The sequence below is a fragment of the Oryza sativa genome, chromosome 9 (assembly GCF_034140825.1).
Source record: "Oryza sativa Japonica Group chromosome 9, ASM3414082v1".
NCBI classification, from domain to species: Eukaryota; Viridiplantae; Streptophyta; class Magnoliopsida; order Poales; family Poaceae; genus Oryza; species Oryza sativa.
Genome location: NC_089043.1, coordinates 19,049,381 through 19,060,000, shown reverse-complemented (window position 1 = coordinate 19,060,000; position 10,620 = coordinate 19,049,381). Strand labels below are relative to the sequence as shown.

The window sequence follows — 10,620 nt, the reverse complement described above, 5'->3', positions numbered from 1 at the left end:
CTGACCATAACGAAATATATCATCTGGCAGTGGTCGGAAGGTATTGGTGATGCCATATACAACACCCAGCACAACTGCTGTCACGCTACTGCTTAAGACAGTGAAAAGAAAATGATAAATACTTTGGCAACTGTCAAAGTATCCATTGTTTGAAGAATGCAAAAAAAAAAAAAAACAGCAAGTGCTTGGATTCGTACAGTTGTCCAAGGAAAAGTATTTCTGCCTTCTGATCTACCGTTGCCTCGACAGCTCTAAACCCCACATACGTCAAAACCGATTGCTCAACCAATCCTGTCAGAACAAAGCTGTCTAAAGAACATTCAGAAAAAGCTTTCTTCAATAGAGCTGTCGATGATTGAATACACTAAAATACTGTAAAGAGCAATAAATTTGAGCATTATGTATCTGCCAATTCTAAGTTATGAACATATGGAATTTTCTTTTCATAATTAGCTCCAAATCCAATACTATGTGCAGCATTGCAATAGCAGATAGACATCACTAAAACACTAACCAGCATAGGGTACAAAAGTTTAGGAGTACCTTACTCCACAGCCCACCATGGTGAGCACCACCGTCTGCCACTCCCACGGCACATCCCATCGGCGAAGGATTGGCCATTCGTCTGAATTCTGCTCACATCCAAATTATGTCACAAAATCTTCAGCAAGAGAAACCATCGCAAAAGAGAGGAATACTTACATCCAACTAAACTAGACATGTTTTCCATCATAATAAGATACTCCTATCAAATGCACATTTGCCATTCTACCGATGCATCCGTAAAAAAAAAAGAAAAAAAAGAAGAAAGAAAGAAAGAAAGAAAGATCTTAGAGGTGTGTTCTTCCAAGAAGCTACTAGTATTTAAATTCCTCAAAATCTGAAGCGGCGGCGGCGGCGTAGAGTCACCTCACTGGAAGGCGGAGGCGGCTTATTGCCGGAGTTGAAGGAGAGGCAGGCGTAGCCCCCGCGCCTCCTCCACCGGCCGATCTCCGGCGACCGGAGCCACCGCCGCTGAGCTCTTACCGCCGCCAGGCAGCCAGCTCTTGGCGATGGAAATGGCCTCCGTTGCCTGGACAGGAGTACGGCTCTGCACGGGAGCGGCCGGAGCAGGTGAAGAGAGATCGCCGGCGACAACGCCGCCGCCGCCGCCGACGACGAGGAGGCCGCCATGAGAAGGATGCGCTTCTTTGCTCTCAGCTCGAGTGCTCGCTGGCTCACCGAAGAAGTCGCACGTGTCCTTCGGGATAAGGTGAGGGACCAATTTGTAAAACTGTAAAAGTACAAGGACTAAAATAAAAATCGAAGTGATAAGCCTTCTCCGGAATTGTGTATAGGTTCAGGGTGGAATTTGCAAAAGTGAACCACACCGCTTCTTCTCCATAGTAGAGAGGGCTCTTGCGGCGGCGGCGATGGCGGCGACGGCGAGCACGTCCGGCGAGTGGCTGAAGGGCGCGCTGCAGGAGCTGCGGGAGCGGATGGGTGGCGCGCTGGAGCTCGACGCGGACCTCATCTCGGGCCTCGTCTCCTTCTGCGAGCTCGCGCCTCCGCCCGACGCCGCTGACTACCTCGCGGTCCGTACCCATACTATCCATCATCCCCCCTACGATGATGCGCAGCTATGCAGGGGTTACTCTATTTAGGTTCTGATCGGAGATGGTTGTGCGATTGTTAGTTTGTTTGGTGTGTCGCGGGTGGCCTGATCTGTGCGTGCGCCTTTGTCGGGTTAGGGTTTGTGAGATTTGATTTAGCGATTTCTAGGGTTAATTTTGAAAGTCTGATCGTCGGTGTGTCGCGATTTTTGGTGCGAAGTTTGATGCGTTGTGCTGCTTCCCTCTTTGGTTTTGGGATTTCTGCGAGTTATTATTGCAAAGGGAGGATAACATGAATACTTAAGCGGGGTTAGAAAAACAATGTATGGCTCATGGATTTGTTAGAGAATAGAGAAGGGGGATTTGCAATTATGATACTATTAGAATATGATGATACTATTATGAATTATACCGTGATGAATGAAACTCTATAACCTGATGCGTCACTTTAAGTTTAAGCACGATGAGTGCATTAGAACAGTCTTTTACCTAAGAGGTGTATCTGCAATCTCGGAGCAGCATGGTGCTTGAATTGTTGAGTTAGCTGTGTTTCTGTTCAGTTGTTAGTTTGTATCCATGTCTATTTATGCGGCTGCAACTTTTCATCAAAGACATAATTGCAGAACTTGTGTGCAATGATACCTTTTTTTTTCCTAGCAAACATGTCACTTTGAATTGAAATTTGAAACTCTAGGCTTGATCACGAATTTACATACCCCTGATGTGCATCTGCAATGAAGTTGAAAGGACTATGACCAGGAATTTACATATCCCTGATACACATCTGCAATAAAGTTGAAAGGACTATCTTGTGTGTTCAGTCCAAAAATAAGATGTTCCTATCTATTCCTCCTAGCTTTCTGTTCTCAACTGGACATTTGGTGTTCGCGAGGATTTTTAGTTCTATTTTCTTTATTTGTTTCATATTGCTCATCTTCGAGTGACAGTGCTTGCCATTAGGTAAATATTATGCATGAATGCATCTGAAATTACTGTTGCTTAGTCCTTTGTCCTTTGTCTTTATTCTTCATCATTGATCATGGTCAGTGTAATGGTGCAGAATATTATTGGAGTAGAAGCTGCTCAGGACCTTATTCAGGAGTACTTGCAGAGGAGGGGTTACATTGATCCATTGAAGGGCAATGAAAACCTACAATCATCAAATCTTCAGCCTTATGTGAAGCCTTCTGCTGAAGCTGGGCCTACCCAAACCAAGAAGCAGACACGCACACAAAAAGATGCAGCAGCATCTTCTTCTGGCCAGAGTTCCAAGAATCAACCAGAGACTACTGAACCCCGAGTTGCCTCCAAGAGAGGTTCAAAAAAGAAAGCAGTAAAGGCCATCTCCCTTGCTGAGGCAGCGAAGGGTTCTATTGTCTTCAAGCAGGGGAAACCTTGTTCATGCCAAGCACGCCAGCACAACCTTGTCAGCAACTGCTTATCATGTGGCAAAATTGTGTGTGAACAAGAGGGTGAGGGACCATGCAGTTTCTGTGGTGCACTTGTTCTAATGGAAGGAAGCACATATGCTGGTTTAAGTGATGTTGAAATTCCTCTTTCGGAAGCAGAAGCTGAAGCTGAAGCATATGCAAAGAGGCTTGTTGACTATGACAGAAACTCTGCAGCAAGGACTAAAGTTTATGATGATCAAAGTGACTACTTTGAAATGGAAGGAAATAGTTGGCTTTCTTCAAAGGTAAATTTTATATTTGCATTCCTATCCTAATGACTCATTTAAACACCTTTTTACTGATTCATTGTGCTAAACAGCCTTATAGAATGTTCCTGTTGTTTATTTATATGTGCACACTTCACCCAATCCTGCCTGCAAATTGTTTTTTCAATCAGAATTGCTGGTTGCCTTTTTGGAGGACACTAATGAACATATACTACAAACCTTGGAGAAAACAGCGGCACTCTTAATTACATCTTACGCTTGAAATTGCTTGCACAATTGGCATTTGATATATCATCATATTTATATGATAAGAACATATAACTTGACGGGATCAGACAGCAATTTACTGTGCAACTATTTGAGATACTAGCAAATTTGTCCAACCAAACCATTTGGAACAATGTTAAGTAAGTTCTCAATCTTTCTTGCTTCAGGAAAAGTCAGACCTAAAGAAGCAGCACGGGGAAGCTCAGGAAGCAGCTGAAAAGGATAAAGGGAAAGTGGTCGTCACATTTGATTTGGTGGGCCGCAAGGTAATACAATGTCGTTCCTGTCGCACAGCATCTAATTTGCTTAAAGCTCTAGGCAAAACATTTGGAAGAGGACGTAATTTTGCAACTGTTTCCGACAGGTAATTTTGAACAAGGATGGAGCCACCGTGTTGGAATCCGAGCACCGGATCTTGGGACCACCTGAAGAGAAGGATCAGATCCACCGCATACAAGCCAACCCCACAATCAGAGAGCAGCCCGTGTTCATCGAAACAGGGCCAGTGAAGCCAAAAACTGACAGAGCTCGACAGAGCAAGAGACTCACCAAGAATGGCCTGTGCCTGGAGGTAACTGGGAGGCTGCAGCACGATGACAAGGACCCCCAGAGCTTCCTGGGTGGCAAGATGAAGAAGGGTGATCATCTGGCGTACAGTTCTTTCGGCCAACCCCGTGAAGGGGACGACTTCGACTGCTCCCAAGATTTTGATTGAGCCTAATTTGCTTGTGGATGGTGATGGTCGATGGGTGCCTTCCATTGTAGGTATGTCATCCCCGATTTTGGTTCATACTGGTTGTTGAGTTCTCAGCTTTTACCCAGAGGAGGCAAAATACAGACCAGGCTGTAGAAATGCTATCATACACATGAACACATCCATATATACCCATCTCCTTTTTTGTAAGGATACCTTGGAACCTATTGAAAATGTGAGAATGGCACATTTGGTTATCTCTTGTTGCCCTTACAGTTCCTTCTATCTTTTCTTTTGGGAATAATTGCTGGGTAGTTGCTGTTAACCCGTCAGAAAAATCATAGTACTACATAGGAAGAACAGAGAGATGGAAACAAAGTCGAGCTAGCAATTTGGCCTTTCTCATCTGGAAAGTAGCTATCAAACTGTTGTTTTCAGCCCATTCGATCTTTGAAATGGGTCTTCAAGACAGTGGTTGATCAGGCATAGCCCATCCATGAAAGGAAAAGGTCCCTTTGTACTCCCTCAATCATCAGCTGAATCCAATTATTATCCTTCAACCACAAAACTGGTATATCAACTCTCACAAGATCGGGTTGAGAGACAAATCCGAGATTGAAGATCAGATTCGAGCAATGGTAGAAAGGAGCGAAAATGGACATTTTCTTTCATGAAGCAAATCGCATACAATTGTTGCGATCAGGCCCAAAACATTAGGCCATGCTCTTTGATGAGCCAAAACGAGGATTGGCCAGAAATTTGGCAAACCAAATTTGGCCATGTGCCAGCAACACACACCGGATATTATATAGCACCTTCAGTATAACTGCTGCCCATTTTGTTACAAGTCCTACTCCTTCCGTCCTGAAAGGATATCTTCGTTTGGGAATAAATTAAATTAATCTAGTATAGGACATGACATATACTAACACTACAAATCTGCAATAAGTTAATATGGTACAAGATAAGACATCCTAATACATCAGGTACATTCAGATTCATATTACTAAGATATATCGCAGATTCATAATACTAAGATATATCGCATCCTGTATCATATTAACTTATTTTGAGACAGAGATAATACCATTTTTCTCAACAAAGTTTTGCACTAGCATCAGATGACATGAGCAAGTAGACAACGAGATGGGCAGAGAAGAAACTGCACTTGTAGAGTGCCCGTTCCATCTTGGAACAATTACAGAACACTTAATCAAAGTAGCGTTGTTGCTTTATATACACACCACGTTACTCCCGGGCCGACAAGCAAAACGCACAAGCGAAATCCGGAGCGCAAACTGGGAGAGAGACACCAAACCAAATGCGCCTTTACACTCTCTACTACTAGTACACTGGCACACACACGCGAACAAATGTATCTGTGGTTTCTGCACTTGACAGTAGCAGCAGCCGTCGATGAATTCTAGCCTTGGGCGATTCGAGCACTGCCCGGCTGCAGCCGACCAAGCCACTCCTTCAAGGCTGTGGCTCGTGCTGCGGTGTGGTCGGCGAATCCGGTGCAATGGTGAAATGCACTCCGGTTCCTTGCCCAGACTGAAGAATGAATGCCACCTCAGTTGCTGCTAAGGCAGCCGCCTCCTGAACAAACATACATTGAAACAAACACTTGAAAACAAGATACCCCGTGAATTAACTACAATCCAGAAGCTAACAAATATTATTGAAACTAATGATGCTCAAATATCCATTGCATTATGCAAAAACTATGTTAATGAAAGCAGTTCAAAATTTTCCGTCCTAAGATATTCGAATATCCCCCAGGATCAGTAGCCTAACTAGTTCTATGATCTCACATATGGAGAGGAAGAGAGCAGATAAAAACTAAAAATTCAAACAGCCAAGTAGATCAACTCGAATGCAAATATCTGAAGAACAAGGCAATAACAAATAAAATTATCACACATTCCAAGTTCTAACAAATTTAAAATAGTAGAAAATAATGTAAATCACCTGTATGATAACATACTGACCTGTCGCTGTCTGCGGCGCTGCAAGATACTCACTGCCCAAGCCATTATATAGAATGGTAGCAGAAATCCAGCAGCACGCAATAGAAAAAGCTGTCAAGTAATAGAGCATCAATACCAACTTCTAATGATGATGTACAACAAAACAATGATAACCAGATAGTTAAAGAGCATTCTTTCACTCACTGAAAACATTGCAGAAGTATCATCGTCATCTTCATCAGTTAGAGTCAGCGCATGTCTCAATAATAACAGAGCCATTAACTGAACATAAGCAAAGGTAAATAAACAAGACCTTCCATTACATGTGCAATCAATATAAATACATCTGTTGTCTCAAAAAATATATAAATACATTTGTGGCGCAGAAATTAGGAACTCACAACTAGAGCAGCAGAGCGACAAAAAGCAGCAGTGCTGGCATTTGTGGCAGAGTAATCATCGTATTCAGCTTCCATAATGTGGTTCTGTGCAACTGCAAGGATCCTAGGATCACGCAAGTCAAATGCAGTACCAGTAATGGTCCAGCCACCACTGTGCATTCCAAAAGAAATAGGTTGCAATTAGCCTGGAATACTACAAATGACACCACGATATAATATCAACAAGAACCCATGTCTTCAATATAGAAAAGCATGATGCCCTACCTGATGTCAATGGTAGTTTCATCAGGATGAGGCCTAGTAGGTGCAGTGTAACCGTGTTCATATGGCTGCAGTAATGTCATTCCAACAGGTCAAATTCAGGATTGCTCCTGTGGAGGAAGGAAAGATGAATCATTTGAACATAAATTCACCTCATGACAAATTTCACACGTTACATCTCCTTTCTCATTGCACCATCGTTGCACACAAGCCCGATGAGCATACTGTATCACAAAACTAAAAATGTATGAGCAATATCCACATGCGGTATCTAGGGATCATAAATTCGGAAACTTATAGTTACATAAAAAAAATCAGGAGCGCCACAGCAAGAACTTCAGTTGCAGTTGTGGATATAGCCAGGATAAAAACAGGTGTGGATACAGGTGGAACAGAATAGGTATTGCTTCCACCTTTTACACATTATATAATACACAATGCAAATATTTGCCAACATACTGGGATATGGTTAAAAAAGAACCATTAGTAGCATCAGGAAACTTGTGAGCTGTTTCTCATCATAAATGAGATTTTAGAAGACATGCTGAGATGCCGCAACTAAATCATGTTATTAAGGTGAGACTTTTTTCCTAGTAGACTATGACTTGTTGCCTACATAACCAGAAGAATCTGGCTTGAGACACTGCACATTTCATGAAAAGCATGTCAAATATTTGATACATGCTAAAAATGTGAAACAGTTCATAGATTGCTGCAAATTTGAGTCTCCATCTTGTCAGCATATATCAACATTCAGTTTTCATCCCCTAAAAAAGATTCAGTTTTCAAAAACAACCCATCTAGGTTAAACATTCACAATTGCATATTATCCATGAATCTATCTTCAATTTTCCATGCACGCGGTCTGTGGATAGAAAAGAAAATAAGATCCTAAGCATGGCACTGAATTTACAAAGCCTGTCAAGAAATTTGGTGCCAAAAGATATTTATACTATGAAAGATAAACAGTATAATGTACAGTTCCGGTGCAGAAATTAGGAAAAAAAATCTTAATGGGTATTTATATGATGATTGGTGAAACAATACATATTAACTGAAAAACCAAATAATTGAAGCATTCCGAAATGGGTGGTTTATATGTATCTCCTGTTGGATATTTAATTATTTTCTTCAAGAGGAAGAAGTCAAATTGCATTTGACTACTAGTTGGTCAAGTTGGTTGCTTGTTGCTGCTTGAAGTTTCTAGCACAAATGAGTGATAATAGGTTCAACAATACACAAGTGATTGTATGCTTTGTTGTGTTGGCATGGAAGGATACAGAGCAAATTTTACTAGCTAGCACCCTGTATTAGTAGTTTCATTGCTGCTTGAGCTTGGTAAGCAGACAAGCAGCATGTCTGTCTTGGTAGCAAGCCAGTTTTGAGCTATTAGATGAGGTGTAACATGAGCTGTAAGTAGCAGCCCGATTACTGTAGAAACCGACCTGTGTAAATGGTGTCTTGGCTTGTGCAATATATGAAGAATACTATAGTTCATGCACCTATTCTTTTATCCTAGTATTAGGGCCAACATCTCCTAGAGACCTAGACCGAGTCAAATCAAGGGCATACTAACACCCAATCTGCCAATCTGGGAAACAAAAAGGCAAGAACGACAACAATAATATCCAGCCAACCACACTTTGCTGTGAACACGAAAATACAACAAACAGAACCTAACGAGACGAGTTAATCTTGCCTAATTTCATATGTTGCCCTTTAAACAGAGATACTTGAATAAACACTTGCAACTAAAACTGGAGTTCATGGGATAATGTTTGAACCTTTAGACTGCCAGTACAGGCACATGGGCTCTCCAGATTTTTTATACTGTCTTCCTCCTGACAAATGCGACATTCCACCAACTGCAGAAGAGGTTCTTCTTCAGGGGCCATGCTTTCTCCAACTGCCAAAAAGGTATGCACTGTAGTGGGTGCCTGCGCAGCGGCTTCCCCTGATGAATTCTTGGCTGCCCCAGTGGTCTCAAAGCATTCAGGCGCCATTAGATCATCAACATTTACCATTAGATGATCCTTCATTGTTTCAAATAAAAAAAACTACTCCAACAAAAGAATTCTTTACAAATCCTATGAGATCCGCTCAAAGTTCATAATCTTAGTTGCTAGATCAGGTGTAGCCCCCTGCTGAAAAAGTGAAAAGAAAACAAAAGGGTTCAACAAATGACATGATTAATTAGAAAAACCTACACAGAACGAATACAAGAACATGAAACCTACAGTAGGACAGTTGCGAAGCAGCTCACAGAAATTTCTTATTTTCACAAAATGAGGCACCAAAGTCCTTGGTACGAGATAAATGGGGCACTAATGATTTGAGCTCCACCTTTCTGCATGCAAGTTCCTCAATCAGCAAATGTTGCAGCAGAAACAGGAATTATTCATAGTTCATATGTCATAACTCTCAGTTGAATAGTAAAAAGATATATAAACGATGTTTCCATAACATCAAAAGCAATGCAATGCTAAATCAGTACAGATAAGATAAGTCCAAGACCACACATAATGGTATTGCTCAGCTTATGCAAATGGTAACACATGTCCCAGCATTTTAATGCGATGAGTCACAAGTGTGCTTACAAAAAGAACACTAAACTATAATCCTTATAATTCCCTAAAGATTTGATAACAAAAGAATAACAAGAACGAGAGTCCACCCTACATTTCGTGCCTTTGTTATTGTCTCTATTGTGGTATAATTGCTCGGGAATGGAAACCAGTGTTCTGCAGCTCAGAACATTATGCAAATGCAGGATTATAAATGCAATTTACAATAATTACATCTCAGAAATCATCTCAATCCTAAATTTATATGGACCGAAACCGAAGATAACTCAGTATAAGGTTACATGAAAAGCATATCCATGACAAATTAATATGAGGTTTCCAAGAAAAAGGGTACCCTTCTTGCCTCAGGATTGATGAAATGGAGGTTTCCTTCCGCCACCACCCTCAATTTTATCAAACCAGAGGAAGGAGGCAAAAATTAAAATAAATTGTTGCCATCGTACATCGCGCTACCAAGAAATTACAAATAGAAAAATAGTCCCAAATTTCATGGTAAACCTCGAGCCAACCTTCCTACCAATCTTGCTCCACGATAAATGCACATGGGCGTGCCCACCCAAATCCAAAATACCAAATCCCTCACCGCGAAGCACCGAAAAGCATAATAAACCGACGAAATTACCCTCTCCCAGGGGCGGATCCGGACATGGGGGTTCAATCCAGTTGAATCCCCATACTTTTGGGGGTGGAAATCAAACTTTTACTTGTAAGTACTAAGGTTAATGCTCTGAAATTAAGAGGAAAAGCTTCTTCCAGATCTAGAAGAGGAAGCTGTAGGGTTAACGCACGCAAAGCAAATTCGAGACGAAAGCGGGTGGGGGAGAGAGAGAGAGGATTTGGATGCTCACCAGGATGCAGGAACCCCTCCCCTGCTCCGGTCGCGAGATTGAGGATCGGCGCCCTGCTCTGCCCTCCTCGCGAGATGGAGATCAGCGCTGGCGCATGGAGCGGAGACGAGACGGGAGTTTTTCTTCTTTTTTTTTTTCTTGGCACGCGACGGGAGTTTTTCTTTTCTTTCCTTTTTTTTATTTACGCATAAGGGACAGCGACGAAAGATTTCCTTTTTATATTTTAAAAAAAAGTCTGTGTATTGCAACGGGTGAATGCTATTTTAATCTTATTATTGTTGTACGGTTTAGCTAAGATGAAATTCACTTTGGGAATTTGCTTAG

At 41.8% G+C, this 10,620-nt stretch overlaps 3 protein-coding genes across 8 annotated transcripts in view; 1 reads left to right on the top strand and 2 right to left on the bottom strand.

The window, feature by feature from the left end:
- The window catches only part of LOC4347046 (uncharacterized), a 3,714-nt gene extending 2,495 nt beyond the window's left edge, over positions 1 to 1,219 (bottom strand). The window contains exons 1-4 of the mRNA XM_015756248.3: positions 910 to 1,219; positions 544 to 632; positions 198 to 305; positions 6 to 88 (exon numbers count right to left, since the gene is read on the bottom strand). Of these exons, the coding sequence (XP_015611734.1) occupies positions 6 to 88; positions 198 to 305; positions 544 to 632; positions 910 to 1,173 (544 nt within the window). The 5' untranslated portion in view covers positions 1,174 to 1,219. The remainder of the gene's footprint in view (positions 1 to 5; positions 89 to 197; positions 306 to 543; positions 633 to 909) is intronic.
- Positions 1,220 to 1,361: 142 nt separating this feature from the next.
- LOC4347045 (uncharacterized) lies at positions 1,362 to 5,824 on the top strand. Its single transcript, XM_015756247.3, has 4 exons — positions 1,362 to 1,574; positions 2,653 to 3,288; positions 3,705 to 3,803; positions 3,902 to 5,824. The coding sequence occupies exons 1-4, from the start codon at positions 1,413 to 1,415 to the stop codon at positions 4,250 to 4,252; spliced, it is 1,248 nt and encodes a 415-aa protein (XP_015611733.2). The 5' UTR covers positions 1,362 to 1,412; the 3' UTR covers positions 4,253 to 5,824.
- Positions 5,379 to 10,446, bottom strand: LOC4347044 (uncharacterized). Of its 6 annotated transcripts, none has more exons than XM_015756253.3 (9): positions 10,297 to 10,446; positions 9,101 to 9,210; positions 8,648 to 9,007; positions 7,016 to 7,087; positions 6,867 to 6,931; positions 6,603 to 6,753; positions 6,406 to 6,483; positions 6,203 to 6,312; positions 5,379 to 5,830 (listed from the first exon to the last, which is right to left on the bottom strand). In XM_015756253.3, exons 3-9 carry the CDS (start codon positions 8,900 to 8,902, stop codon positions 5,815 to 5,817), a joined length of 747 nt encoding a protein of 248 aa, XP_015611739.1. In that variant the 5' UTR covers positions 8,903 to 9,007; positions 9,101 to 9,210; positions 10,297 to 10,446; the 3' UTR covers positions 5,379 to 5,814. The 6 variants fall into 6 exon arrangements, with proteins under 6 accessions (XP_015611739.1, XP_015611736.1, XP_066160424.1 ...); XM_015756250.3 differs by having other exon boundaries at positions 6,223 to 6,312; XM_066304327.1 differs by having other exon boundaries at positions 9,127 to 9,210.
- Positions 10,447 to 10,620: the final 174 nt, after the last annotated feature.

Excerpts from the sequence above, each read along its gene's own strand:
- LOC4347045 (XM_015756247.3), top strand. The coding sequence starts at position 1,413 with ATGGCGGCGACGGCGAGCACGTCCGGCGAGTGGCTGAAGGGCGCGCTG. Across the intron at positions 3,289-3,704 it reads ATAGTTGGCTTTCTTCAAAG|GAAAAGTCAGACCTAAAGAA; the intron begins GTAAATTTTATA and ends TTCTTGCTTCAG. Across the intron at positions 3,804-3,901 it reads TTGATTTGGTGGGCCGCAAG|GTAATTTTGAACAAGGATGG; the intron begins GTAATACAATGT and ends TGTTTCCGACAG.
- LOC4347044 (XM_015756250.3), bottom strand. The coding sequence starts at position 8,902 with ATGAAGGATCATCTAATGGTAAATGTTGATGATCTAATGGCGCCTGAA. Across the intron at positions 6,932-7,015 it reads CGTGTGAAATTTGTCATGAG|CCATATGAACACGGTTACAC; the intron begins GTGAATTTATGT and ends ACATTACTGCAG. Across the intron at positions 6,313-6,405 it reads ATACTTCTGCAATGTTTTCA|CTTTTTCTATTGCGTGCTGC; the intron begins GTGAGTGAAAGA and ends ATTACTTGACAG.